Source organism: Oryza glaberrima, chromosome 7 (genome assembly GCF_000147395.1).
Source record: "Oryza glaberrima chromosome 7, OglaRS2, whole genome shotgun sequence".
NCBI lineage: Eukaryota > Viridiplantae > Streptophyta > Magnoliopsida > Poales > Poaceae > Oryza > Oryza glaberrima.
In genome coordinates this window covers 23,473,981-23,497,354 of record NC_068332.1, presented here as the reverse complement: position 1 = coordinate 23,497,354, position 23,374 = coordinate 23,473,981, and the positions used below count along the sequence as shown (strand labels likewise).

Genomic DNA, 23,374 nt, shown 5'->3' with positions numbered 1-23,374 from the left:
TACAATGTTGAAAATTGGATGATTTGCTTTTTAAGTGCTAAGCTAATAAGCTCACTTTACTGCATATTCATGTAGTGGTTTATGATAATTCATAATTGCCTTCAATCCTGCAAACCATTGATACTATTAGGCTTTGCTAATGCTTACAGACTTGCATTCGGATCATTCCCATCGATAAATAAGTTCCATTGCACTTGAAGAAAACATTTTTGCAGCTGCACTAGATCAGAGTATATTCTTTACTTGGAAGTCTAATATTCTTCGCCTAAGTCCCAACATAAAGCTTTGAGTATAACTCAAAAATGTATCTTTGGTTCGATACCATGAATGAATTACTCTCTCAGCAAATATTCTTGAGGTTTCTTTACTTTGAAGTCTTTATATACTTGGCCTAATACCTGATGTGCAAACTTAAGTAGAACTCAAATAGATGTAATTTTTATTATTTGGTCAAAATGAGACAAGATACCAAGAACGAATTCCACTTTCAGGAAATGTTGACATAATCGTGAGTTCCTTAATGAATTGCTTACATCCTCTGCTGATAACAATCGGTGTGTATCAAGCAGTTATATTTTTAGTTGAGAAAATATGATACTCTGCATGGAATTTCCACTCTTTCAGATCAATGATGCATATGACATCTATTATAAAATAATGATCAGCTGTAACAATCTTTTACGGTGCATTCTAAATAAGTGTAGAATTGTACTCCCCCCAGTAAAAAAAAAATGTCACATCCAGTCGTCCGTACAGTCTTCAAAATGCAGAATTGACTACCAACTTATCTTCACATCTTTACCTATTATAAAAGTTGAAGATGTTTTTGCCGGTGCCTCGTACGTCATCCGACTTTTTTGCCCGCATGCGCGTATTTTTTGTCCTATTCAGCTTCTTACCCCACGGCACGTCATCAGAGTCCGACTTCGTCACTGTATTTTTTGGTCCAATTCCCTTCCCCTGGTTAAGGCCCATGTCCAAAGCGGTCGTGAGTCGCGAGCATCAGTATCGCTCATTATAGTTGCATATCTATGTCCCAACAGCGAGCTTTTGACGATCATTGTTAGGGAACGGGACATGGACTGTCGATGAGGATTTGATGGCATGTAGGCTACTGGGCTTAAAGGAGTCATGGAGTTGACGTCGGCTTGGTGGAGGAGGTGGCCAGGTGGGCGCTGAGACGCAGTGGTGGGGATGCCACCGCGCAGCGCAGTGGTCTGTCGACACAGGGACCTCTCGGCTCTTGCATGTCGGGCTTTCGGTCTGACAGTTAAAACGAAGATAGACTAAAGAAAAGAGTCGCGAGGAAGAAGACAATGTTGAAGTCGTCCGATGGAGATCCGACGGCTGGCATAGTCGACCGACAATTATGAGAAAAACAGAGAATACTCAAGTATAGCATCTCCCAACAAACAAATACAAAGCGGCGCTGCTATCCGCGATCGGATGAAGACGTACACGCAGCACGCTCGGGGTAGCGTCAGGTTAGTCATCTGCACGAAGTGCACCATGCCATATCCTATTGTATCGGCGCGCATGATATAGATGCCACCAGTGATTTCGTTGTTCCTAGCAACATCTAAGCTTCCATCTCGTCCGATCTGTTGCACTTTACAAGCACAATTTAATGGAGGAGGTAATGCCGTACGTAATGGAGATCCGCGGACAGATCACGCGTGTGATTGATTCCGTGGGAAGCCTTGAAGCAATGATCTCATCTCATTGGAGATTACATGTATACAATAATTTAAAAATGGATGTAGCGCAGGTTGGTACCATGTTTTTTTTCTGTATAAAACTATAAACATGAATGAATATACAAATGAAAAGGATACCTAATTAATGAAAATACCATTATACTCATGTAAATCGACATCTCTAATTGTTTCTACCGGTAACATACATGCTACATTTTGTTTGCCAATTGTTTACGCCCATGCTTATGAAAGATTGCCACGTTCCAAACAAATTTTCTGGAACTTCAGCTCCATGCTATTTTCAACATTTTAGTGTCCCGTTGCAACGCACGGGCACTCATGCTAGTACTTCTAAAACTCGATAAATAAAAATACTATGGAAGCACCTTTCGCGAAAAATCTACACATATGATTCCATGCGTCCACTCTAAATAGTTAAAATATATGGTACTGAAAGTTTTTGAAATTGACTAAAGCATGCCCAAACCAACATGTTTCTGAGTCCAGATAGAGTACTGTTTAAGGTTGTACTAGTCAAGAACTCAGGATAGGAACTGATGTCTTACCTTGTAGGTCACAAGTGATCAGAGATTCTCCAATGTGAAATCACGCCACACATCCCCTTGTGCTGGTTGGCTTTCCTGATCTACTGGGCATTACAGAATCATATATCAGAAAAATTGGGATACTATACCAGCCAGTGAACATACTGACAGCAAACAGAATATAGTATGCAAACAGTGTCCAGAGATTATAACACATTCACACTATCATCACTTTACAAAGGCTGTGCAGCATTACTTATCATCTCGAACAGAACTAGTAAAACAGAAGTTTTAGTTTGATGAGACATACATTCTAGAACAAATAATCTCATTAACTAGGCGATTACAGTGAGGGATCACATCGTGATGTATTCACTACGGGGAAGATATGCTCATATGATCCAGTAATGTTGCAGTTCAAAATTTGAATCATTAACCTAGCATGGTAGTTTGTTAGCTATACATATTACCTAACGCCGAAACAATCTTCCAATATTTGCTAAATAGACAACATTACACGCATCCAGAATCCGCTAATCATCTTATTCACCCAGATCGGAATGAAATGCCAAAATTGTTTCGAAAAAAAAAAAAGGTGCAAGAAGAAGGGGAACGTACTGGCGGGTGCTGGATCCTCCGCCTCCTCCGTCTTCACGGCCATGGCGGGCGGCACGGGGACATCTGCACAACCATCAAAGAAAGAGGGGATCGTTCCGGGCGTCAAATCGAACGACGACGCGAAAGGGGGAGGGGGGGGGGGGGGGGGGGGGGGGGGGGAGGAGGAGGGGTTACCGTCGGCTGGGAGGGTGTCGCGCATCCACTGCTCGTCGACGATGTCGATGAGGACGCCCAGGCTGAGCAGCTGCTCCTGCTCCACTCCGCCCATCTCCTCCTCCTCCCTCCGCTCCTCTCCTCGATCTCTTGCCCTAGGCCAGTGGTGGAAGAGGAGACTGTCAGTGTCGCCGCCGAGTTCTTCGATTCGTTCGAGTAGGGTTGGGTAAAATAAGACCGAACCGAAAATACCGATACCGAGACCGAAAAAACCGGATCGAAAAAACCGAGACCGAGAAATTCGGTTAATAGTTCGGTCCCAGCCATAAAAAAGACCGAATTTATTTCGGGTATTTCGATCATTGGGCTCGGTTAACCGAATTAACCGAGAAAACCGAATTGTGGCCCAATAAACCTAGGAGGCCCAATAAACCCAATAAATTGCAAAACCCTAGAAGTCCCCATTCCAGTCCCACCACCTCAGCACCGCCGCCTCCATCCATCCCCAGTCCCCACCCCATCCATCGAGTCGCCTTCCACCTCGGCGCCGCCTCCCACCTCCGCCGCGGTCCCAAGTCCCGACGAGCGCCGCCGCCCGCCTCGGCGCCGCCTCCAGCCACCGTCGCGGCCCCGACGAGCGCCGCTGTCCGCCTTGGCGCCACCTCCCGCCTCCGCAGCGTCCCCCACGAGCGCCGCCATCCGTCTCCAGCCTCCGCCGCGGCAGTGAGGACCGCCGCCGTCCGCGTCGGCGCCGCCTCCAGCCTCCGCCGCGGCTGCGACGAGCGCCGCCGTCCGCGGCGCGCCTGGCGAGCGGCAGCGTGTGGGTCGCCACCAGCTCTCGCTGCCCACCTGCGCCGAGTCTCGAGACGAATTCGGTTAGACCGAGACCGAGAAAAAAAACCGAGACCGAATTTGCCGGTGCTGAGTTTTTAATGACCGAAAGACCGAAGACCGAGGAGGCGAGCTCCGGATTTGGGAGAAACTTGATGGGCCGGTTGGCCGGCCCATTGGGAGTTCGGCCTAAATTTGGGTCGAATTCATCAGTTCGATAGATGGGCATTCGCCCATCTGATTCCGGTTGGGAAAAAGTCCACATTGACTCCCTTAGTAGTGGGTCAAATACTCAAATCTAATGCGTACCCCTTAACCACAAAATTGGATAGGACGACTCCCCGAACTATTGAAACCGGTGTAATTTGACTCCCTCAGCAGTTTGGGAGAGCGGTTTTACTGATGTGACAGTGTTGACTTGGTCATCGTCCCACGTGGCCCTTTGACTTTGGTCAACTTGTGCTGACGTGGCATTGCATTCAGAGAAAAAATAAAATTAATACAGTACATTGGGACTTAACTGTCAGTGACATAACCTCCACAATCTATCTCTCCTTTTCTCCCCCTACCCGGAGCAACAGTTCAACTTGGGTCGTTGCTGTCGACATCGATCTTGTCAAGCGCACAATGCTAAGCCAGAGGAAAGCTCGGCGAGGAGCGCGAGGGCCTCGGCGCTGGAGCTCCTCCTCCGCTGCCACTATCGACAGCTCCTCCGCACATTGCCATTCTCATCGTCGTTCCGCATGTCCAATAGCAAAGATGAAAGGGGGAGTGAGGATGATGCTGCCGTTGGTCCGCCCTCGCCTTCCCTGCCCCGCCTGCTGCCCCGACCCCCGTTACCCACAGAAAGTCAAAGAGGAAGAGAGGGAGAGAGGGGAAGACCAGGTCAGCATCAACACATAAGCGTCACGTCAGTGAAACCGTGCTCCAAAACCATTAAGGGAGTCAAATTATACCGGTTTCAATAGTTTGGGGACTATCGTTCCGTGGTTAAGGGGTACGAACTAGATTTGGTCCCTTTAAGGGAGTCAAAAGTAGACTTTTTCTTTCCGGTTGCCCTGTGAGCCCTCCCCCTCGTTTGTGGGTCAAAAATTTGGGCCACACCTATCTGTAGGGGGGTCTCTGGCCCAACATAGGGTAGTAGTCCCGATCCCATCGGGTAGAGTGACCGTGCAGCGTACGTGCAGAGTGCGTGCGCCGACACATCGAGAAAGCGACCACGCCAACCACCCCTTTTCCTCTCACTCTCCCTTCCCTTCTCCCCGACGCCAACCACATCGGGGGGGAGTGTCTCGCAGTCTCGTCTCGTCTCACCCACCGCCCCAAATCTCGCCGCCTCCGTTTCTCCCCAGATCCAACTCCGACCATGTCATCCTCCGACCAGGACGACCACGACGAGGACGCCCCGCTCTTCCGCGCCAGCTCCGGCGACGACGACGACCACCCGCACCCGCGCCGCCGCTCCTCCCCGGTCGGCGAGGTCCCCGTCGCGCAGTCGATCATCAAGGCGGCGAGCAACGTCTGCTTCTCGCTCTTCGTCCTCGCCGTCCTCGTCGTCACCGTCGTCGCCGTCACCTACCAGCCGCCCGACCCCTGGCTCCAGTCCTCCGCCGCCATCACCACCTCCCTCTCCCGCGTCCTCCCTAACTCCACCTTCCTCCTCCCCGACGACTCCCTCCTCCCCACCGGCGAGGACTTCAACTCCTCCTCCTCGACCCCCTCCGCCCCGCGCCGCGACGACCCAGACCAGGCCACCGCCATCGCCACCGCCGCCGCGGTTAACGGCACCTGCGACCCGGACGCGCCGCTCAACTGCTCCGACCCACGCGTCCTCGCCGCCGTCAAGGCGTTCAATGCCAAGGCCTTCTTCCGCAAGTCCATCGTCTTCCTCAGCTACGAGGCGCCGGTGCCGGGACCCAAGCCCGGGGAGTGCGACGTCGCCTGGCGGTTCAGGAACCGGAGGGAGAAATCTTGGCGCAGGTACAGGGACTACCGCCGCTTCGCCCTTGTCCCCGGCGATGGATGCGCTCTCGACATTAACCGCGTCGGCAAGTTCCGATCCGGGACCAATGCGGCTCGCCCGCCTCGTCAGAAGGGTTCCAAGAACCGGAACCCGCGCTTCGCGCCGCCGCCAGTGGACACGGAGATCAACGACACCATCCCAATTGTTGGTTCAGAGGCAGAGTTCAGGAGAGGCAAGTACTTGTACTACATGAGAGGTGGTGACCATTGCAAGAGCATGAACCAGTTCATATGGAGCTTCTTGTGTGGCCTTGGTGAGGCCAAGTTCTTGAACCGGACTTTCGTGATGGATTTGAACATGTGTCTGTCCGGGGCGCACACGAACAATGGGAAGGATGAGGATGGGAAGGATTTTAGGTACTATTTTGATTTCGAGCACTTGAAGGAGTCGGTGTCTGTGGTGGAGGAAGGGGACTTCTTGAAAGATTGGAAGCGCTGGGACAAGAAGAAGGGTCCTGGCCGGATCTCGGTGCGGAAGGTACCGTCGTACAAGGTGACTCCAATGCAGCTTAAGAGGGACAAGAGCAACATCATTTGGAGGCTGTTTGATGGGCAGGAGCCTGAGAATTACTGGTACAGGGTGTGTGAGGGGCGAGCCGCTAAGGTCATCCAGCGGCCTTGGTATGCTATTTGGAAGTCGAAGAGGCTGATGAACATTGTCACTGAGATTGCTGGTAGGATGGACTGGGATTATGATGGTCTGCATGTCATCCGAGGGTGGAAGGCACAGAACAAGCAAATGTATCCAAACCTAGATGCCGATACATCACCCGAGGCACTTGTAGATAAGGTTCCAAAACTTATTAAGCAGCCGATGAGAAACCTCTACATTGCGACCAATGAGCCGTTCTATAACTACTTTGATAAGCTCAGGTCATACTTTCATGTGCACTTGCTTGATGATTACAAGGAGCTTTGGTCGAATACAAGTGAGTGGTACAATGAAACGACAACGCTAAGTGGTGGGAGGCCAGTGCCGTTCGATGCATATATGAGGGTGATTGTGGACACAGAGGTATTCTATAGAGCAAAGACTCAAGTTGAAACTTTCAACAACTTGACGAGGGATTGCAAGGATGGAATCAATACATGCAACTTGTGACACATGAGTTCGTGTTGTGATAATTAGCGATGTCCATATACTCTTCCTTGGCTGGCGCATTGGAATTCAGAGGAACTTCATCCAGGGTTTGTCATTAGGCATATCATCTTAATGTATTTCCTGCCGTACCATGTTCAATTCATTACACGTTGATCTGGATTATGTGCCATCCATTCTTTTTGTGTAATTTATGTATTACTCTTGAGAAGTTTCTTGTAACTTGTTACTGGCCCCTTCGCAAAATGTTGCCATCTTTATTCCCTTGGAGTTAGCCGGGAACATCTGTTTTGCCACTTATCTGCTATTATACATGTATTTCTCATGCCAAATGTTTTCAAGTAAGAAATGCAGTCGTAATTAAACTTGAGCATTTTACTGCTAGATCAAATCAAGGACATTGTGATTTGTGAATATCAAGTGCGACACATGCTGCTTTTTTACCATCATTGTGGTTTACCTAAGCATCTTGAACAAATGATCGACCTCTGGGGATTGGGAACTGTGCTTTCAGTTTTCTATCTTGATAGTTCTAGAATTTTGACAATTTTAAATTCATGTAACAGTCAGAATAGTAGACATGTCATACCATGCTCAAATGGATTTAATTACAGACGCTGGATAATATTGCCAGGTAGGTTGGTTCGTATTTCCGGTTCAGCTCTTGTTTTTGGTGACAACCCTGCCTAGAAACATCTGTAGCACACTATCAGTTAGTTCAGATGTCATTTTCAGTGTGTTAACATCAAGCAGCTGCACTGCAACTACAAGCAATGTCACACTTCTCTCTTCATAGACGACTGGATGCTGGGCAGCTAGTCACCTTGTATCATTTGAAGGGAAAGACAAGGGGTTCATTCTTTCCAGGCAGGCATACACTAGATTTAATGGCTATTCTGGGATTTCTAGTGGTCTGTTTTCAGTTATGGAATATATAAGTTAATCATGGTGATTGTAATTAAAATAGATTACATTTGGTTAAAACTGTGGTGCTGATGCATTGTGTTCCATTCCTTAATTCCTGAACATGCCTGGAAGTTAGTTCTGCGATAATGTGGTAAATGGCTTAAAGCAGAGCTCAGAATTCACACACAGAATTTGCTGTTGAACATGTCTTTTTTTCTTTTATTGACACATAGTTGAATTTAGACGTTTAACTAAACACAAAGTTAATATAGGTTTGAAGGGACCAGTTATTTTTGAACAAATTTGTTTGGATCCTCGACTTGTAAACAGCTGGATTCTGTAACATTGCTGGTTCAGTCATCTCAACGATGGGCACAGTTCAGACAACCTGCTAGCGCAAAGTTATTTAGGGTGTGTTTAGTTCACGCCAAAATTATAAGTTTGGTTGAAATTGGAACGATGTGACGGAAAAGTTGGAAGTTTATGTGTGTAGAAAAGTTTTGATGTGATAAAAAAGTTGAAAGTTTGAAGAAATAGTTTAGAAGTAAACTTGGCCTTATTGAAATCTTTAGACTGGCAAACAAGGAAAATGGATATCTACTTGGGCCGAGTTTAGGTATAAACTTTTTCTTCAAACTTCCAACTTTTCCATCACATCAAAACTTTTCTACACACACAAACTTCCAACTTTTCCGTCACATCGTTCTAATTTCAATCAAACTGCTAATTTTGGTGTGAACTAAACACACCCTTGGTACTACTACTGCCATTGTCTTTGGAAATTTTTAACGTGTTCCTTGCAGTTCTGTTACCAAATTTTTGGTTTTGTTAGTGTACGCAAATAAGTATGTCTGCAAGATCATTGTAATTTTTTTTATACTATGGCAAAGCATTTTTTTATCCCGTGTCAAGTTGGTCAGTACTCCTCTGACCCATTTAAGTGTAATTGTAGATTTCCGTTTCTAATGTTTAACTTTCCGTTTTATTTGAATTTTTTTATCAGTATTTTTATTGTTATTAGATGATAAGCATGAAACTTATTTTTTAATTTTTATATAAGTTTTTTAAATAATATTTCCTCCGTTTCAGGTTATAAGTCTTTCTTCATATTCATATGGATGTTAATATATATATATGGATGTTAACACATACTCCCTTCATTTTAAAATATTTGACACCGTTGACTTTTTAGCACATGTTTGACTGTTCGTCTTATTAAAAAAAATTCTTGAAATATGTAAAACTATACGTGTACATGAAAGTATATTTAACAATGAATCAAATGATATGAAAAGAATAAATAATTATTTAATTTTTTTAATAAGACGAATGGTCAAACACGTACTTAAAAAAATTAACGGCGTTAAATATTTTGAAACGGAAGGGTATATGAACGCGAAAAGTCTTATAATATAAAACGAAGTACACCGAACATGGAACGCGAGAACGTAAGAAGGGAGTAGAGCGAGCGACCCAACGTTGTGTCCTGTCCTGTTTGCTTCTGTGAAGCGTCAGATTTGAACCGAAGGGCTAGGATCAACCCAATCTAGCGGGCGTGTCCCCTCACGCTGCGAGCTTCGCTTCCTCCCCTCACCGAAACCCTTCCGCCGCCGCCGCCGCCGCCGCGAAGCTCGCGAGCAATGGAGGTCGACGGCGAAGCCCGCCCCTTCCTCCTCTTCTCCAAGCCCAAGTCCAGCAAGAAGAAACCCAAGCAGGAAGCCGAGCCCCAAGTCCATACCCAGCCAGAAGAACCCCCAAACCCTAGCCCCTCCCCCGCCATCGAGCCCGACCTCCGCGACTCCGACGAGGCCTCCGCCGCCGCCGTGACCGAGCACGCCGGCGATGATGCTGCCGCTGCCGCGGTGCCCTCCACCTTCGCGGAGCTCGGCCTGTCGCAGTGGCTGGTCGACGTGTGCGATTCGCTGGGGATGCGGGTCCCCACGGCGGTGCAGCGGCGGTGCATCCCGCGGGCGCTCGAGGGGAGGGACGTGCTGGGGATCGCGGAGACGGGGAGCGGGAAGACGGCCGCGTTCGCGCTGCCCATCCTCCACCGCCTCGGCGAGGACCCCTACGGCGTCGCGGCGCTCGCGCTCGCGCCCACGCGGGAGCTGGCGGCGCAGCTCGCCGAGCAGTTCCGCGCGCTCGGCGCGCCGCTGGGGCTCAGGTGCCTCGCGGCCATCGGCGGGTTCGACTCGCTCGGGCAGGCCAAGGGCCTCGCGCGCCGGCCGCACGTCGTCGTCGCCACCCCCGGCCGCATCGCCACGCTCATCAACGACGACCCCGACCTCGCCAAAGTCTTCGCTCGCACCAAGGTTGGCACCTAAACTTATCTCCTTCAGCTGTAATCTGGAGGATTTTACTCGTTCTTCATTGCTTCTCTTAACCCTGTATGTACATTTTCTGTTGCTGGAAACACATAGTTTTTTGAGAGATTTATGGTACGAGAGCCGAACAGAACGGTATTTTAGTTTCGAGAAATTATCTGTTGGGTAGTGGTGTAAGAATTGTAGTTTCTGTGTTCTCAAATCAAGTGGTCATATGAACAGAAGGATGTTTTTAGTGATCAGTTGATGTATGCCTGAAATGGTTCCTTGGTGGTGGTGAAAAAATAGTCACATGGAAACATATTGTTTGGTTACATGTGGAGTTCTGGGCAGAAGCTAAGACTTCCATTTGTTTCTTATAGTACTGATATGCTATCACAGAAAAAATGAGCAAGTTATCGTGCGTGCTCATGTTTGTGGTATCAGATCGGTTGCATAGAACATAGAAATTAGAAGGTAATGTTTGATAACAATTGAGCAGGGAAATATGAGTTCATAGTTACGAATTTCTGGTGGGTTCGGCCATAGAAATTTGATTTGTAGTCTATTCTCTTGTTTGGCGGAAGCCGGAAGGGATGGGAAAAATGCGAGAGATAAATTTATACTCCCTCCGTCCCAAAATATAACAACTTTTAGCTTTTAGGATTTGTTCCAAAATACTATAACAACTTCTTCACCAACATTCTCTTCCCAACCAATCACAACCCTCCACCATTCAATTTTCTCACCTACCTCCACTTCTCATCCAATCATAGCCTTCTTCCATTTAATTATACCAACTTTCTTAATAACCATGTCCAACTCTAAAAATCCTTATATTTTAGGATGGAGGTAGTAGCATTTAAGAAATCCTCATGTAATTATGATGAAGGGATATATCTTAAACACCTTGTGCATGGGTGTAAAAGGACGGGACTTGGACCCTCAAGTTCCTAATCCTTATCGCACCTTGATTCCCATTCCCTCACTTCAGTTCCCTCCTATGGTCCCAACCAAACAAGCCTTTTGGATATGGAATTATGAGCAAGTGTTGAGGGGTGTGCCTATCTGAATTATCTGTGTTTATTGCTCTATAGATTTACCTAACAATGTTCCGTATTTGCACTGCTGCAAGTTTCAGATTATTAAGGTGCACTGTGTTTTCCATACTCTTACAGTCCTACTGTGCTAGTTTCAGATAACTAACTTGTATTATATTTTCTGTCACAGTTCCTTGTGTTGGATGAGGCAGATAGAGTTTTAGATATCAATTTTGAGGAGGACCTGCGAGTGATATTTGGCTCTTTACCAAAGAAGCGCCAAACTTTTTTGTTCTCAGCAACAATTTCAGACAACCTGCGATCTTTGCTTGAGCTTTCTGGCAACAATTCATACTTTTTTGAGGCATATGAAGGGTTCAAAACGGTTGATACCTTAAAGCAGCTGTATATCCATGTACCTCCTGATGCTAAAGAGCTCTATCTTTTCTATCTTCTGTCAAAAATGAACGAAGACAATATACGTTCGGTGATTGTGTTTGTCTCAACCTGCAGGTATACCTCTCCTACACAATAAATCATCTGATCTTTGGGTAGTTGCACAGGGTTTAGAACTGTTATCTCTCAAAGACATCTCTTGTTTTATTTTTTTTCCCTGTATATTGGTTAACCTTTATTAAATCATGTCCTATCACAAATGTGTGGAAAATGACTTTTTATTGTATGCACCTCCACACAAGTTTTATGTAGCCTCTTTTTTTTAGATAAAGATTTATGTAGCCTCTGCATCCTTGATGTATGCCCCTTCTGTGATTATCATTTGTTGTCCATTTAAAGTTCAATCCTTTCTTGTGATGTTAACTTAACTTAAATCTATTGTTGCACAGGACATGCCAATATTTGGATTTTCTGTTGGAAGAGCTTGGTCATCCTGCTGTTTCCTTGCACTCTCATAAGCCTCAGTCGAGAAGGCTGGCAGCATTGCATAATTTCAAATCCAGTAAGGTTCCAGTTTTGCTTGCTACTGATGTAGCCAGTCGTGGTTTGGATATCCAAACAGTTGATCTTGTTATCAACTATGACGTTCCAAGGTGCTTAAACTAGCTTTATATGCAATAATCACTTCGTACACCTTGTTGATGTATTTTGACGAATGCTAATGCCTGGTGGGTGCATGTTGGATTACTTATTGTAGGTACCCACGAGATTACATCCATAGAGTTGGACGAACTGCAAGAGCTACTAGGGGAGGGCTCTCGATAAGCTTTATCACAACCCAGGTCTGTATGCTTGAGTTCAGATAATGTTCTTTTCTGATGCAACCATCCTGTTTTCCCCTTATTTCTTCATATCTATGATTGCAATTTAGTGTGTATTTATTGATAAAAAAAATACGGGCTAGGAACTTTCTGTAAAGAAAACTGAAATTAGAAAAAAAAATTCAATGGAAAAGTATACTAACCGAAGCATGCTCACTAATGACTCAGAAATCTTAGTCTGTGTAGTATGGATTGTAGCTACCAACAAACTATCTTATACTGACTCATGAATATTAGAAGTAATCAAATCAGAAATTTTACATGGCAGTAGTGCATTTACATTGCTTGGTTTCCTTTCCATAGTTTTGCAACCTCCCAGTTCTTAATGGAACTTGCATACTGACATTGATGTCTTTGCAGAGAGATATACGTCTGTTACATGAGATAGAGGATGTTGTGGGGAAGCAATTAGGTGCATATGATGGCGAGATGAGAGATGTCAATAAAGATGCTACAAAGGTGTGACAGGAAGTCTTCTCTTGTTTTTCGTTTTGCATCTAGATTAGTATTGTCTGACCTATTACTGCATCTTTTTTTTTTCTCATGATAACTGAGTTTTACTCAACTATTAACTGTCCATATGATACAGGTATTCAAAGCGAGGCGTCTTGCGAATATGAAGATGGCAGATGAGGGCCATGAAGACAAGGTACAAGCCAGAAAAGAACAGAAGAAAAGAGCTCAAGAAAGAAAGCGGAAACACGATGAGTGAAGCTGGCTATAAAATGGTTTGGCTTGTGCTCTTGACATCGTCTCGACGATTCCTCTCCTGTGTTGATCACAGAAAGAAACGGTGAAATGAAATTTTGTAGCGATGGATGTAATATTGAGTAGGTAGGTGCAATCACATGTAATCACTAGATCTCTCAAATCAAATGTACTACTGGTCTTTACCAGTGGCACTTGGTATTTGTCACCATTGACCAGTGACTTACTTTATTTCAGCTTAACGGCTAATAACCTTTAAGTATCAAATTTTGATGAACGAAAGTGCACTCGATAGTATGATATGTTTTTGAATTTATGAACTTTATTTTTAAAATAGCTAAAGTCTGGTTATAAGGGCTGTCTCGGATTGATGCCAAAACATACCATGGTAATTTGAATAGTAAATGTTCTAGTTTGGTTTGAAGCCAAATGGTTAGTAATGCCCATATTTAATTTGGCATGATTTTAGAACTTTCTTCACTATAATATAAAATTTACCTCCTAATTGACAACAATGCAAACGCCAATATTTATAATTGCTACCCTATCAAAAAACATCGGTAGTGCTATAACTTGCTTAGATTTTAATGCTACCAATAATTTTTAGAGGACAATAAACCAAACAACTCCTAAATTGCGTCAGAGGTATGGTATTTGGGAAGAAAATGTAAGGCTTCCAGAAGCCTTTCCATCTGATACTGGTGTGGAACTGTGGAGTGTAGACGTGTTGCACACAAAGCGCGTGGGCCTGAACGCGTGAAAGGCTGGAAGCCCACAAGAGCTCTTGGGCTTTCCTTGGTGAGCTGGGCTGGTGGTGGTAGTGGCCTAGTGGTAGTGGGTGTGAAGCGCCGAAGCGCGTGGTTTACTCGAGTTTAGTACCACCTCGCCTGGCTAGGTCGGAGGGGGCAGTGAGCTCGGCTATATAAGAGGGCGGCGGGCTACGGTTGAAAGGCACGCAGCTGCGTGGTGAGCACAAAGCGAACTATTCTTTCGCCTTTTACTAAAGAATACCGTGTGCGCGCCACATTAAGCAGCATACGCTAATTTTTGGAGGGCGCCCTCTCTCAGAGAGGGCCCCACAATTCAGAAATTAAAATTTTGGTATTAGCTACAATTCGGAATTTTGAACTTTAAAATTTTGGTATCGGCTACAATTCGGAATTTTTAACTCCTGTTATTCTCTTAAATTATCATGGGTTTCAATTCTGTGAGTTGAAATGTTTCTCAAGTTCTAGTTGTATATTCGTGTGATTTGAAATTTTCTCCTCCAGGTGTTGTTATTTTCAAAAATTGGAAAACTAGTACGAAATTGTCAAAACCAATTTTGCTGCTAGTGTTTTTAGTACAAATGGTACTATTGTGAAACATTCGCTTCAGTCAGAATATTGTGCTATTTAAGAACAAAGAATGAAAGAATTTGTATTGATTTGCTTTGATTTGTGTATATCACTCTTGCTACAAGATCTCTTTTTTGAGACTCTACTACAAGATCTACATGGGTAGGATTTTCTTTACCCCCACCCCTTATTCTTTCTATGCACAATTTGTATCATCACCCTGTTCAAGGCAAAGAACAGGTGAATTGTATCATCACAATTTTCCACTCCCCATCCAGCGATGATCAGTTCACCTGATCAGCACTCCCTGCTGCAGATGCGAGCGGAATGCCTCTCTCGGCGTCAATGGCTCGCTGCACCCTCTCGCCATCGGGCTGCTTGACCTCTGCGGCGACGCGAACCGGGACGACGGCCTGCCGCCGGCGGCGGCGGCGGCGCTCCTCGGCGACAGGTGCACCTGCTCCAGCGCCCGGAGCTGCAGCTCCGACGGGTAGTCCCTGACGCACACGATCCGTGGCCCGGCGCCGGTGGTCCACTTGAACGACAGCTGCTTCCCCAGCTGGTACGACTTGGCCTCCTTCTTGGAGTTGATCCTCTCAAGGATCTTCTCCCTCGGCACAGACGACGACGACGACGGCGATGATGGCTCATCGCCCTCTTCCTGACGATGATGATCTTCTCCTCCTTCTTCAGACGAGCCGTTGTCGCCGGCATTCGATGTCGCGGGGCCTTCTGATGAAGCCACCCTTGGCAGAGTTGTGCTAGGATTGTTGATTGTTTCTTGGATGTGTTGTGATGAGATCTCTTCAGTTGGGGTTTCAGTGGCTTCAGACGTTTGGCAATTGACAGTTTGTTCAGAAGAGTTCATCTCTTCTTCAGTGTTGTCAGCGGCATCGGCGCACCGGTCAGAAGGGATACTCCTCAGCCTGCTCCAGAACTCCTCATCCTCTTCAGTTGGGCTCATCTGCAACAGAATTGGAAGTGTTAAACTTCAGAATGCAATCTTGAAGCAATTGGTGGCATCTCATTTCAATGTCAGTGGTTTCAGCAATCAGCATACGCATGCTCACCTTGACATCAGTGAGGTCGACATTGTTGTCCTTGAGGAAGCCCTGGAACTCCTGGAAGTTCTCCTCTGTCGGGCGGTAGTGCCCGCTGTGAGGCCAGATTGCCTGTCAAGAACAATCACAAGATTGCATCAGCATTATGTTTGACAAATCTATACCAGATGATGCAAAATTGTTCTAAAATACTACAAGACTGTAGATGCTTAGGAGGAGATCATCAATTACCTTCAGTGTTCCATCTTCGACAACTAGTCGGCCAGCAGCAGACGTTGCGCCGCCAGCGAGGAAGCTGGAATGCTGAAATTTGCCCTTTTTCTTCTGCAATAGAGATTCATGGGCAATGTTACATGATGAACCATTTCACAGAAGGCAACTGCAGCTTGTTGGCAGCATGAGGGTATCTGCATTATTTACCTGACCAACATACAGATTCTTGGATGTGCTCAGAACAAAGATCCATTTGTCATCTCTTGGCCCTCCAGATGTGTCAAGGATTTCCCGGCTGTTCTTGTACATGAACTTGCCATCCTCAATCACAACCTCGTAGTCTTCTCTTTCTTGCTGCACGCATTCAATTTTTTACTTCATTAGTCCTGAATATACGTACTTATGATTGATGCAGCAGTTTAGATAAACCCTGTAGATTGACTGAAAAGTTGCAAACACTTACGGGACCAAGGTATTTGATGCACTGGCTTAGAAGCTTCCATCTCGGGCACCGGTCTTCAAGATTAATCTCCTTGCCTTCTCCAACATCAAGCCTGAAAGAGCCAAAACAAGGTAATTACAACTTCAGATTTCAGTGACTGATCAAAAACTTCAGAGGCTAAAAAATTCAAGGTGAGTTATTCAGTTTATTATATCACTCACCAGTAGAAGAATGGCTCCTTGCTTTCGCACTGCAGCCAGCAGTCATAGTAGTAGTGAAGATTATGTCCATACCGGTGCCTCGGGTCAATCTGTTCATCAGAATTTAAGCACCATTAGCACATGCTTCACACAACATATATATATATATATATATATATATATATATATATATATATATATATATATATATATATATATATATATATTTTTACAGTATCTGTAAAAAAAGAAGACGACTTACAGCTTCAAGCCAGTGCTGCAATGCGAGTTTCTGAGCCTTATCATCCTTGGACAACCCCTTTCCAACCTGAATTTGGGTGGAAATCAGAAATTAATTGAGCTGAAATAAAACGAGAGGAAGAGCTGGCCATTGACCAAGATTTGCAATAAACAAATTGAGGTGTGAAACCATGAAATGCTCTCACCTTGGCTGCTCGTGTTCTTGCCCTTGCCCACTTGGACACCGCGGATTCTTGCTTCTCGATGTCAAAGAAGGACACCGAGCTCCTCTTCAGCAGCGCGAAATCCAGCAGCTTCCACCTGCGAATTCCACACGCGGCGGATCAGCAATGGCGGCGGCGGCGGCGGCGGCGAGGTTTCTGATTTGGTTGGGGGGAGGGGGGCGCACCAGCTCTGCTCGACGAGGACGGCGCAGTCGGCGAGGCGGCGGCGGGTGCGGAAGCTCTTGTACACCTTCTGCAGCGTCACCGCCGCGGCCTCGTGCTTGGGGCTCTCCGGCGCGGCGGCGGCGGCGGCATCAGCGAAGCGCGTGCGGAGGAGCTCCCTCGGCATCGGCGCCGGCGCGGCGCGCGGCGAGGTGACGGCGGGGATCTTGGTCTCCACCTGGAGACTCTGCTGCTCCCTCGTCTTGAAGCTCAGCGACCCCTCGATCCGCAGCCTCCCCCCGGAGCCCAGCGACGCCTTCAGCACCGCCTGCTCCGCCACCGGAGCGGCGTCCTCCACCGCCGCGGTCTCATCGTCCACCGGGCACGAGAAGAGCACCCCCATCACCTCAATCCAAAAAATCTTCTCTGAAAACCAAACCAAACCAAACCAACCAAAATATCATCCTCGACACCCAAAACAACCAAGAACAAGAAACCATTCCAATCCAATCACCACGAACAGCAACATTTCAACGCTCACTCACCTTGTCGCTGGCACCAAATCGGTGTAGCTAACAACTAGCTCGTCGTCGTCGTGGTGGTTTGGAACTTTGGATTGGTTGTTTTTGGTGTGAGATGAGATGAGGTAAGTAGACAAGGTGGCAGGGGGGAGGCGAGGGGCAATATATATAGCGGCGGGTGAGGCGAGTCGGCGGCGAGAGAGAGAGAGAGAGACCGAGTAGTCGGGGGGTGGTGGGACCCACCCGGGGCGCCATCGGATGCGGAAAAGCGTAGTACTGGTCCGTATGCGCGAAGATCCAGCGGTACACGTGGCGCGCTCGTGTTGCGCGCGGTGGCGGTGGCGACGCTGACCCGTCTCGGACTCAGCGTGTAAAGAGCAGGTGAGCCTGGCTGGTTAGCTGGAAGCCCTGAGCCCCTGAAGCTCGACTGTATCTGTATGCCGTGGTAGGGCCGTTTGATGACCGTTTGATTGTATATGGATTGGAAAAACACAGACCGTTTGATTCAACCGCACGAAGAACAAAGGAATTATTCCTTTGATGAAAGAGATAGACTTAAAGGAAAATTTTCAGGAGGTTGGAGCTCTTGCTAAATTTACTCCAAAATCTCTATAGGATTGTCCATTCCATAGTAATTTCAAAGGATTGGATAGGATTCAATCCTTTGTTTTAAAGGGCTTCATAGGAAATTTTCCTATAGAATTGAAATCCTCCAAAATTCCTATGTTTTTCCTCCAAATCAAAGGGGCACTAAAAGTTTCTCGAACCAGCACTCAACTGATGTAATTTTTATAGGTTTGTTGTTTTTCTTCTAAACTTTTTAAATTTAGTGTTATTTCAATAAGTATTTAGGGCTAGGAATATGGCTCTAGATCTAGCTACCCTACTCCTGGTTATATCGTTTACTAAGGGTGGGCAGAAAAAGATCGAACCGAACTAACCAAGACCAAGAATTTTGGTCATAAATTCGGTCTTCATACTAAAGTAACTGTAATTTATTTGGTTAATTTGGTCATGGGTTTTGGTTAACTGGACAACTGAAATACCCTCTAAGCGAAGAAAACCTAATTTCCTACCCCTTCCCTTTTCAACAAACCCCACGGCGCTTCAACGCCACTGTGCTCACGGCTCCTCCTCGCACCGCGCTCGCGCATCCCTCCTCGCACCGTGTCATGCTTGTGCCTCCTCCTCGCAGGCTCGCACCGTGCCACCACCATATAGCCCGCCTCCGACTCCCCCTTTAGTCATCCACTTCGGCCTTCCCTCCCCTCACCGCGTCGCACTTATGCTGGTGGCTTTCCCTCCCCTCTAGCGACAGCGGAGCAGAAGGACGCAAGCAACGACGACGATAATTGGAGATTAGCTGAGGGGCTATTGACTGAGAATGCGACCTAGCCTCCAATCCTCTCTGATTTTTTTGGATGATTTTCATGTGGTTTTATGAGGATTTTCTTAGTTTGTCTTCTGATTATTTCGGTCATGACCGAGACCAGACCGAGACCAAATTTACCGGTCTTGATAATTTTACACTATTATTTGGTTTTCATTTTTCAATGAACGAACTGATCGAAAGACCAAAATTTTTGCTCTGACTGAATGCCCACCATTATCCCTATATGTCTGTAAGCAACTTAGCTTGGCAGATTAGTTAGGAAAATATGCAGTGTAAACCACATTGTACTGAAAATTTGGAAACCATTATTGGATCTGAAAAATATATATGTGATATTTGTGATATCCATTTTGGATACTGGTATCGTTTTAAAATTTTCATATACCCAACTGAAATATTCGAAAAGATGTTTATGTTCGCCGCTCAAATGTTTGACACGAAGCATATGAAATACGGAGAGAGTAGAGTATTTCTATAGCCGGAGGGAGAGAGAGAGAGAGAGAGAGAGAGAGAGAGAGAGAGAGAGAGAGAGAGAGTCGTGGGTGCAGAGACAGCAATGTTCACCGGAACGGGCGCAAGCAAAAGCATTAGGTTACCGTCTCAACGCGCAGGGGACCTCTATAGTCAACCGCACGCATGACGCATGTGGAGATGTGTGTGCAGCTGTTGGATGGATGGATCGGCGCATGGATGGGATGGGATGGGTACACGATGATTCGGGCAGCGACAGTCTGGCAGTACGTCACACACACACACACACCGGCCGTCTGATATGGATCCCTTCCATCCATCTGCAAATCAAACTGCTGCTTCTTCCTGCCTGAATTTGTTTGACATTGTCGACGGACGATGATGGAATGTGGCGCCGGCTAAATCCTCTATACCCGGGCTAGTTTTGAGATTAATTTTCTGTCCACCTTACACATATACTCTTTTCGTCCCATAAAAAATTAACTTAGACTGCTTTTGATATCAAAGATTTTCAACTTACACTGGTGGAGAAATCATCTTTGATCGGTCGGCCGAAATCCACAATAGTCCCGATTGGTGGCTACAGCGGGCATATATGATCTTTAGTCCCGGCATAGAATTCTCTTCCTTGTTTTCCGCACGCACGCTTTTTAAACTGCTAAACGGTACGACTCCGTACTCGTAAAGGAAGTCGTTTTGGACAGCGACATGGTCTCCAAAACACAACTTTGACATCTTGTTTCTATAAAAATATTTATTGAAAAGTGATATATGTTACTTTTATGAAAGTATTTTCCAAGACAAATCTATTCATATAATTTTTATATTTTCAAACTCAACAACTTGAGAGTTATTCATAATTTATATTCCCAAGGTTTGACTTAAACATTGTCCTAAATGATTTCCTTTATGAGTACGGAGGGAGTATGTTTTTTTAAAAAAATTATATATGAAAGTTGCTCAAAAAATTATATTAATCCATTTTTTAAAAAATAATAAATGCACTTAATTAATCACGTGCTAATCACTGCTCCGTTTTCCGTACCAGGGAGCGAGGGTTGGGAACGCAGCCTTAATACTGAATGTGTACGTATAACGAATCTGAGTATTTATCTATTCAGATTCGTTGTTTTAGAATATGTCAAGTTTAATTTTTGATTTATTTTCCGTGGAACGGAGGAAGTACATACACACGTACGTACGTGCGTGCGTGCGCGCGCCGACTGCCGCGTGGGTAATCGCTGCGACGACGACGACCACCGCACCCGGCGGCGCCGCCGCCTCCGGCCAAATCCTGAATTCCCTCGAGAAGATCGAATCTTTCTTTTCACTGGTCGGCGATCTACTGCTCCCCCCTGCCCCCCTGCTTACAGCCGGTCGGGGCCTGGTGAACCCGCGTACGTGCAATAATAACGGGGTACATGCAGTGGTAGTTTCCCCCCTACCAAAATAAAATATCTTTATCCCTCTTATTTATCTTAAAATAAATTAGTTTTTGAACAACCATGTTTATTTAAATTTGTAGAAATAGAGATAAAGTGCAATTGAGTTAGATAAAGTAGGAACAATTAAATTGAAATTTGACAATTTTTAGAGGATATTTTAGTGCTTTTGTTTTTCTATTGATACGTGTGGGATATGAGTGAAAATAAAGTTATTTTTGGATGAAAGTAGTAGGTAAATACGCACGCACAGAGACTGCATAGACCAAATACATGCTTGGAGCTATTGGTGTTTTTTTTCCAATGAATAGTCGAATAATTTGAGATACAAATAAATTAATTAAATATTATAAATTTTAAAAATGAATTCTAAAGTTCTCTAATAAAATCATATGAATGTTTTCATTTCTCGAGGACATTCTCTCATTTCTTACTTGTCACTTGAATAATTATTAAAAGATTGAAAACAAATTGACCAAATAAAATAATATAAGATTTATCGCTACTCCGTAAATATATAATTTTAAAGTCAACTTCTATAAGTTGTAACAAAATAAAGCCTATAATTATGAATATACTTTGTACTAGTTTTAGTTTAATTTGTGTAGAAATTAAATTTAATTAACATTACATGTTTGTGGAATCATATATATCATATTAATCTATTTTTTTAAAAAAGTATTAACTATTTCGGTAACATGCATAAAACAAGAGGGATGTCATCTCGAGCCATGAAAATCCATAAAGTTTTTCAAAAACCGCATTGTCTATGTGCTCGATAGAGCGTACCGCGCGCGCTAATGAAATGGTTTCCATTCCTCAAACAATTCATATATATACATGCAAAATTCACTCGTCTCGCATATCGCTGTTTATGTGTAAGCCAAGACCGGAATGAATCCGATTTAGATGCGGCGAATTGAATGGCATATATATGATTTGACCGCAGGAGGAGGACCAGGATAAGTTAGCTAGGTGTACTGCATATGCTTCATCACTTCATCAAAATAGTTCAACACACTATTGATTATAGCTGATAGAGATCGATCATTTCCACTGATGATTGATCGGATCATCGGTCATACTCACAACGCTCGTGTACATATGCTTGCATTATGGTCAGATCAGTCACACTCTCTAACAACACCATTAATTCATCTAAACGACTAAACTGTATAATTAGTTGCACGTACACACTATGCTCCCGTACATGTGTACAGATATAATCATATAATTAAGCAGACAAATTATACTAAGCGCTGACTAAACAGCAAAATAATAGAGGTCATATGCAAATTAAAGATGCATATGATGATGTACCATACGTAATGTTCTGCTAGTGTGTTACCCAGCCATGGAGCAACGATTGCTGGCTAGTAAGACGCCTAATCAACTACCCATACCCCAGAATCAGAGACACAATGCATGCATGGCCCCCTGAAAAAAAAAACGATCGCGATCGAGGAACACAACGAATCGTTCGAGCAAGAAGAAATTAAAGATTCCCATTAGTACCCAATAATTATATATCCAACGAATCAAATTCTTATATATCTACGAAGTTCATCCTCACTAGGTATAGTTAATGTGTTATATCTCTATTCTCTCGTTAAATCATATCATTTCAATTATTTCTAGTCCTTGAATAATTGATTTATGGTTTAAATTATCTCATTCTTTTCTTCTTTTATACTTTAGTTTTGCCTTTAGATGGTTAATATATATTATCTTCCTTCATTTTATTTTGTTATTAATTGAGCAACATCATATTAGTTTTGCTTTTGAATGATTTACATTGTTATAAACCACGTCATCTTAATTGTTTATAAATTTTTTCAATGGTCAATCAAAGATGAAAATCATATAAAGTAAATAAAGTTACATCATCCAGCCATCTTACATGTTATTTATACTACTATTATACAGAACTTCCGTAGCAACGCCCTGGTTTCATCTAGTTAACTACTCCCTCCATCCCAAAATTTTTGACGCCGTTGACTTTTTTAAAAATGTTTGACCGTTCATCTTATTCAAAAAATTTAAGTAATTATTAATTCTTTTCATATCATTTGATTTATTGTTAAATATACTTTTATGTATACATATAGTTTTACATATTTCACAAAGGTTTTTGAATAAGACGAACGGTCAAACATGTTTAAAAAAGTTAACAGCGTTAAACATTTAAGGAAGGAGGGAGTATAAATAGATTAATTAGCAGCTGATAATCTGATCAGCAGCATCCTGCATGACACAGAGAGTACTAATTAGCTGAGAGACACTTACGTACGTAAGGTTGTAGCCACAAGCTAATATTTTCTGCAGCATATGCATGCGCGCATATTATTGAGTTGAGCTTGGTTAATTAACCATCACTTCGTATGTATATATAAAATCAGGATTAGTTGAGCTAAATTAGCAGCTAGGCGAGCATGCGATGCATTGTTTAGTGCAGCTCACGGATCATGC

At 44.5% G+C, this 23,374-nt stretch overlaps 3 protein-coding genes and 1 non-coding gene across 4 annotated transcripts; 3 read left to right on the top strand and 1 right to left on the bottom strand.

Moving 5' to 3' along the window:
* Positions 1–5,104: 5,104 nt before the first annotated feature.
* On the top strand, positions 5,105–7,330 carry LOC127780002 (uncharacterized). Its single transcript, XM_052306945.1, has one exon. It carries the CDS (start codon positions 5,211–5,213, stop codon positions 6,966–6,968), a length of 1,758 nt encoding a protein of 585 aa, XP_052162905.1. The 5' UTR covers positions 5,105–5,210; the 3' UTR covers positions 6,969–7,330.
* A 2,014-nt stretch (positions 7,331–9,344) lies between these two features.
* Positions 9,345–13,466, top strand: LOC127778450 (DEAD-box ATP-dependent RNA helicase 36). The gene is made up of 6 exons (XM_052305055.1): positions 9,345–10,183; positions 11,405–11,727; positions 12,060–12,263; positions 12,368–12,452; positions 12,852–12,950; positions 13,081–13,466. Exons 1-6 carry the CDS (start codon positions 9,512–9,514, stop codon positions 13,201–13,203), a joined length of 1,506 nt encoding a protein of 501 aa, XP_052161015.1. The 5' UTR covers positions 9,345–9,511; the 3' UTR covers positions 13,204–13,466.
* Positions 13,467–14,156: 690 nt separating this feature from the next.
* On the top strand, positions 14,157–14,275 carry LOC127780969 (U5 spliceosomal RNA). The gene has a single exon (XR_008018861.1). It is a non-coding gene; the product is annotated as a U5 spliceosomal RNA (small nuclear RNA).
* Positions 14,276–14,592: 317 nt separating this feature from the next.
* Positions 14,593–17,726, bottom strand: LOC127778766 (IQ domain-containing protein IQM2-like). Its single transcript, XM_052305385.1, has 10 exons — positions 17,624–17,726; positions 17,102–17,504; positions 16,899–17,013; positions 16,715–16,780; positions 16,474–16,562; positions 16,274–16,364; positions 16,018–16,164; positions 15,829–15,921; positions 15,607–15,708; positions 14,593–15,500 (listed from the first exon to the last, which is right to left on the bottom strand). The coding sequence occupies exons 2-10, from the start codon at positions 17,479–17,481 to the stop codon at positions 14,826–14,828; spliced, it is 1,758 nt and encodes a 585-aa protein (XP_052161345.1). The 5' UTR covers positions 17,482–17,504; positions 17,624–17,726; the 3' UTR covers positions 14,593–14,825.
* Positions 17,727–23,374: the final 5,648 nt, after the last annotated feature.

What these genes read in the sequence shown, in the direction of transcription:
- LOC127780002 (XM_052306945.1), top strand. Translation starts at nt 5,211, where the DNA reads ATGTCATCCTCCGACCAGGACGACCACGACGAGGACGCCCCGCTCTTC.
- LOC127778450 (XM_052305055.1), top strand. Translation starts at nt 9,512, where the DNA reads ATGGAGGTCGACGGCGAAGCCCGCCCCTTCCTCCTCTTCTCCAAGCCC. An exon ending in AAGTCTTCGCTCGCACCAAG is followed by an intron (nt 10,184 to 11,404) that starts GTTGGCACCTAA and finishes TTTCTGTCACAG; the next exon opens with TTCCTTGTGTTGGATGAGGC. An exon ending in TAAGCTTTATCACAACCCAG is followed by an intron (nt 12,453 to 12,851) that starts GTCTGTATGCTT and finishes ATGTCTTTGCAG; the next exon opens with AGAGATATACGTCTGTTACA.
- LOC127778766 (XM_052305385.1), bottom strand. Translation starts at nt 17,481, where the DNA reads ATGGGGGTGCTCTTCTCGTGCCCGGTGGACGATGAGACCGCGGCGGTG. An exon ending in GTCCTCGTCGAGCAGAGCTG is followed by an intron (nt 17,014 to 17,101) that starts GTGCGCCCCCCT and finishes TGGAATTCGCAG; the next exon opens with GTGGAAGCTGCTGGATTTCG. An exon ending in TCGAAGATGGAACACTGAAG is followed by an intron (nt 15,709 to 15,828) that starts GTAATTGATGAT and finishes TGTTCTTGACAG; the next exon opens with GCAATCTGGCCTCACAGCGG.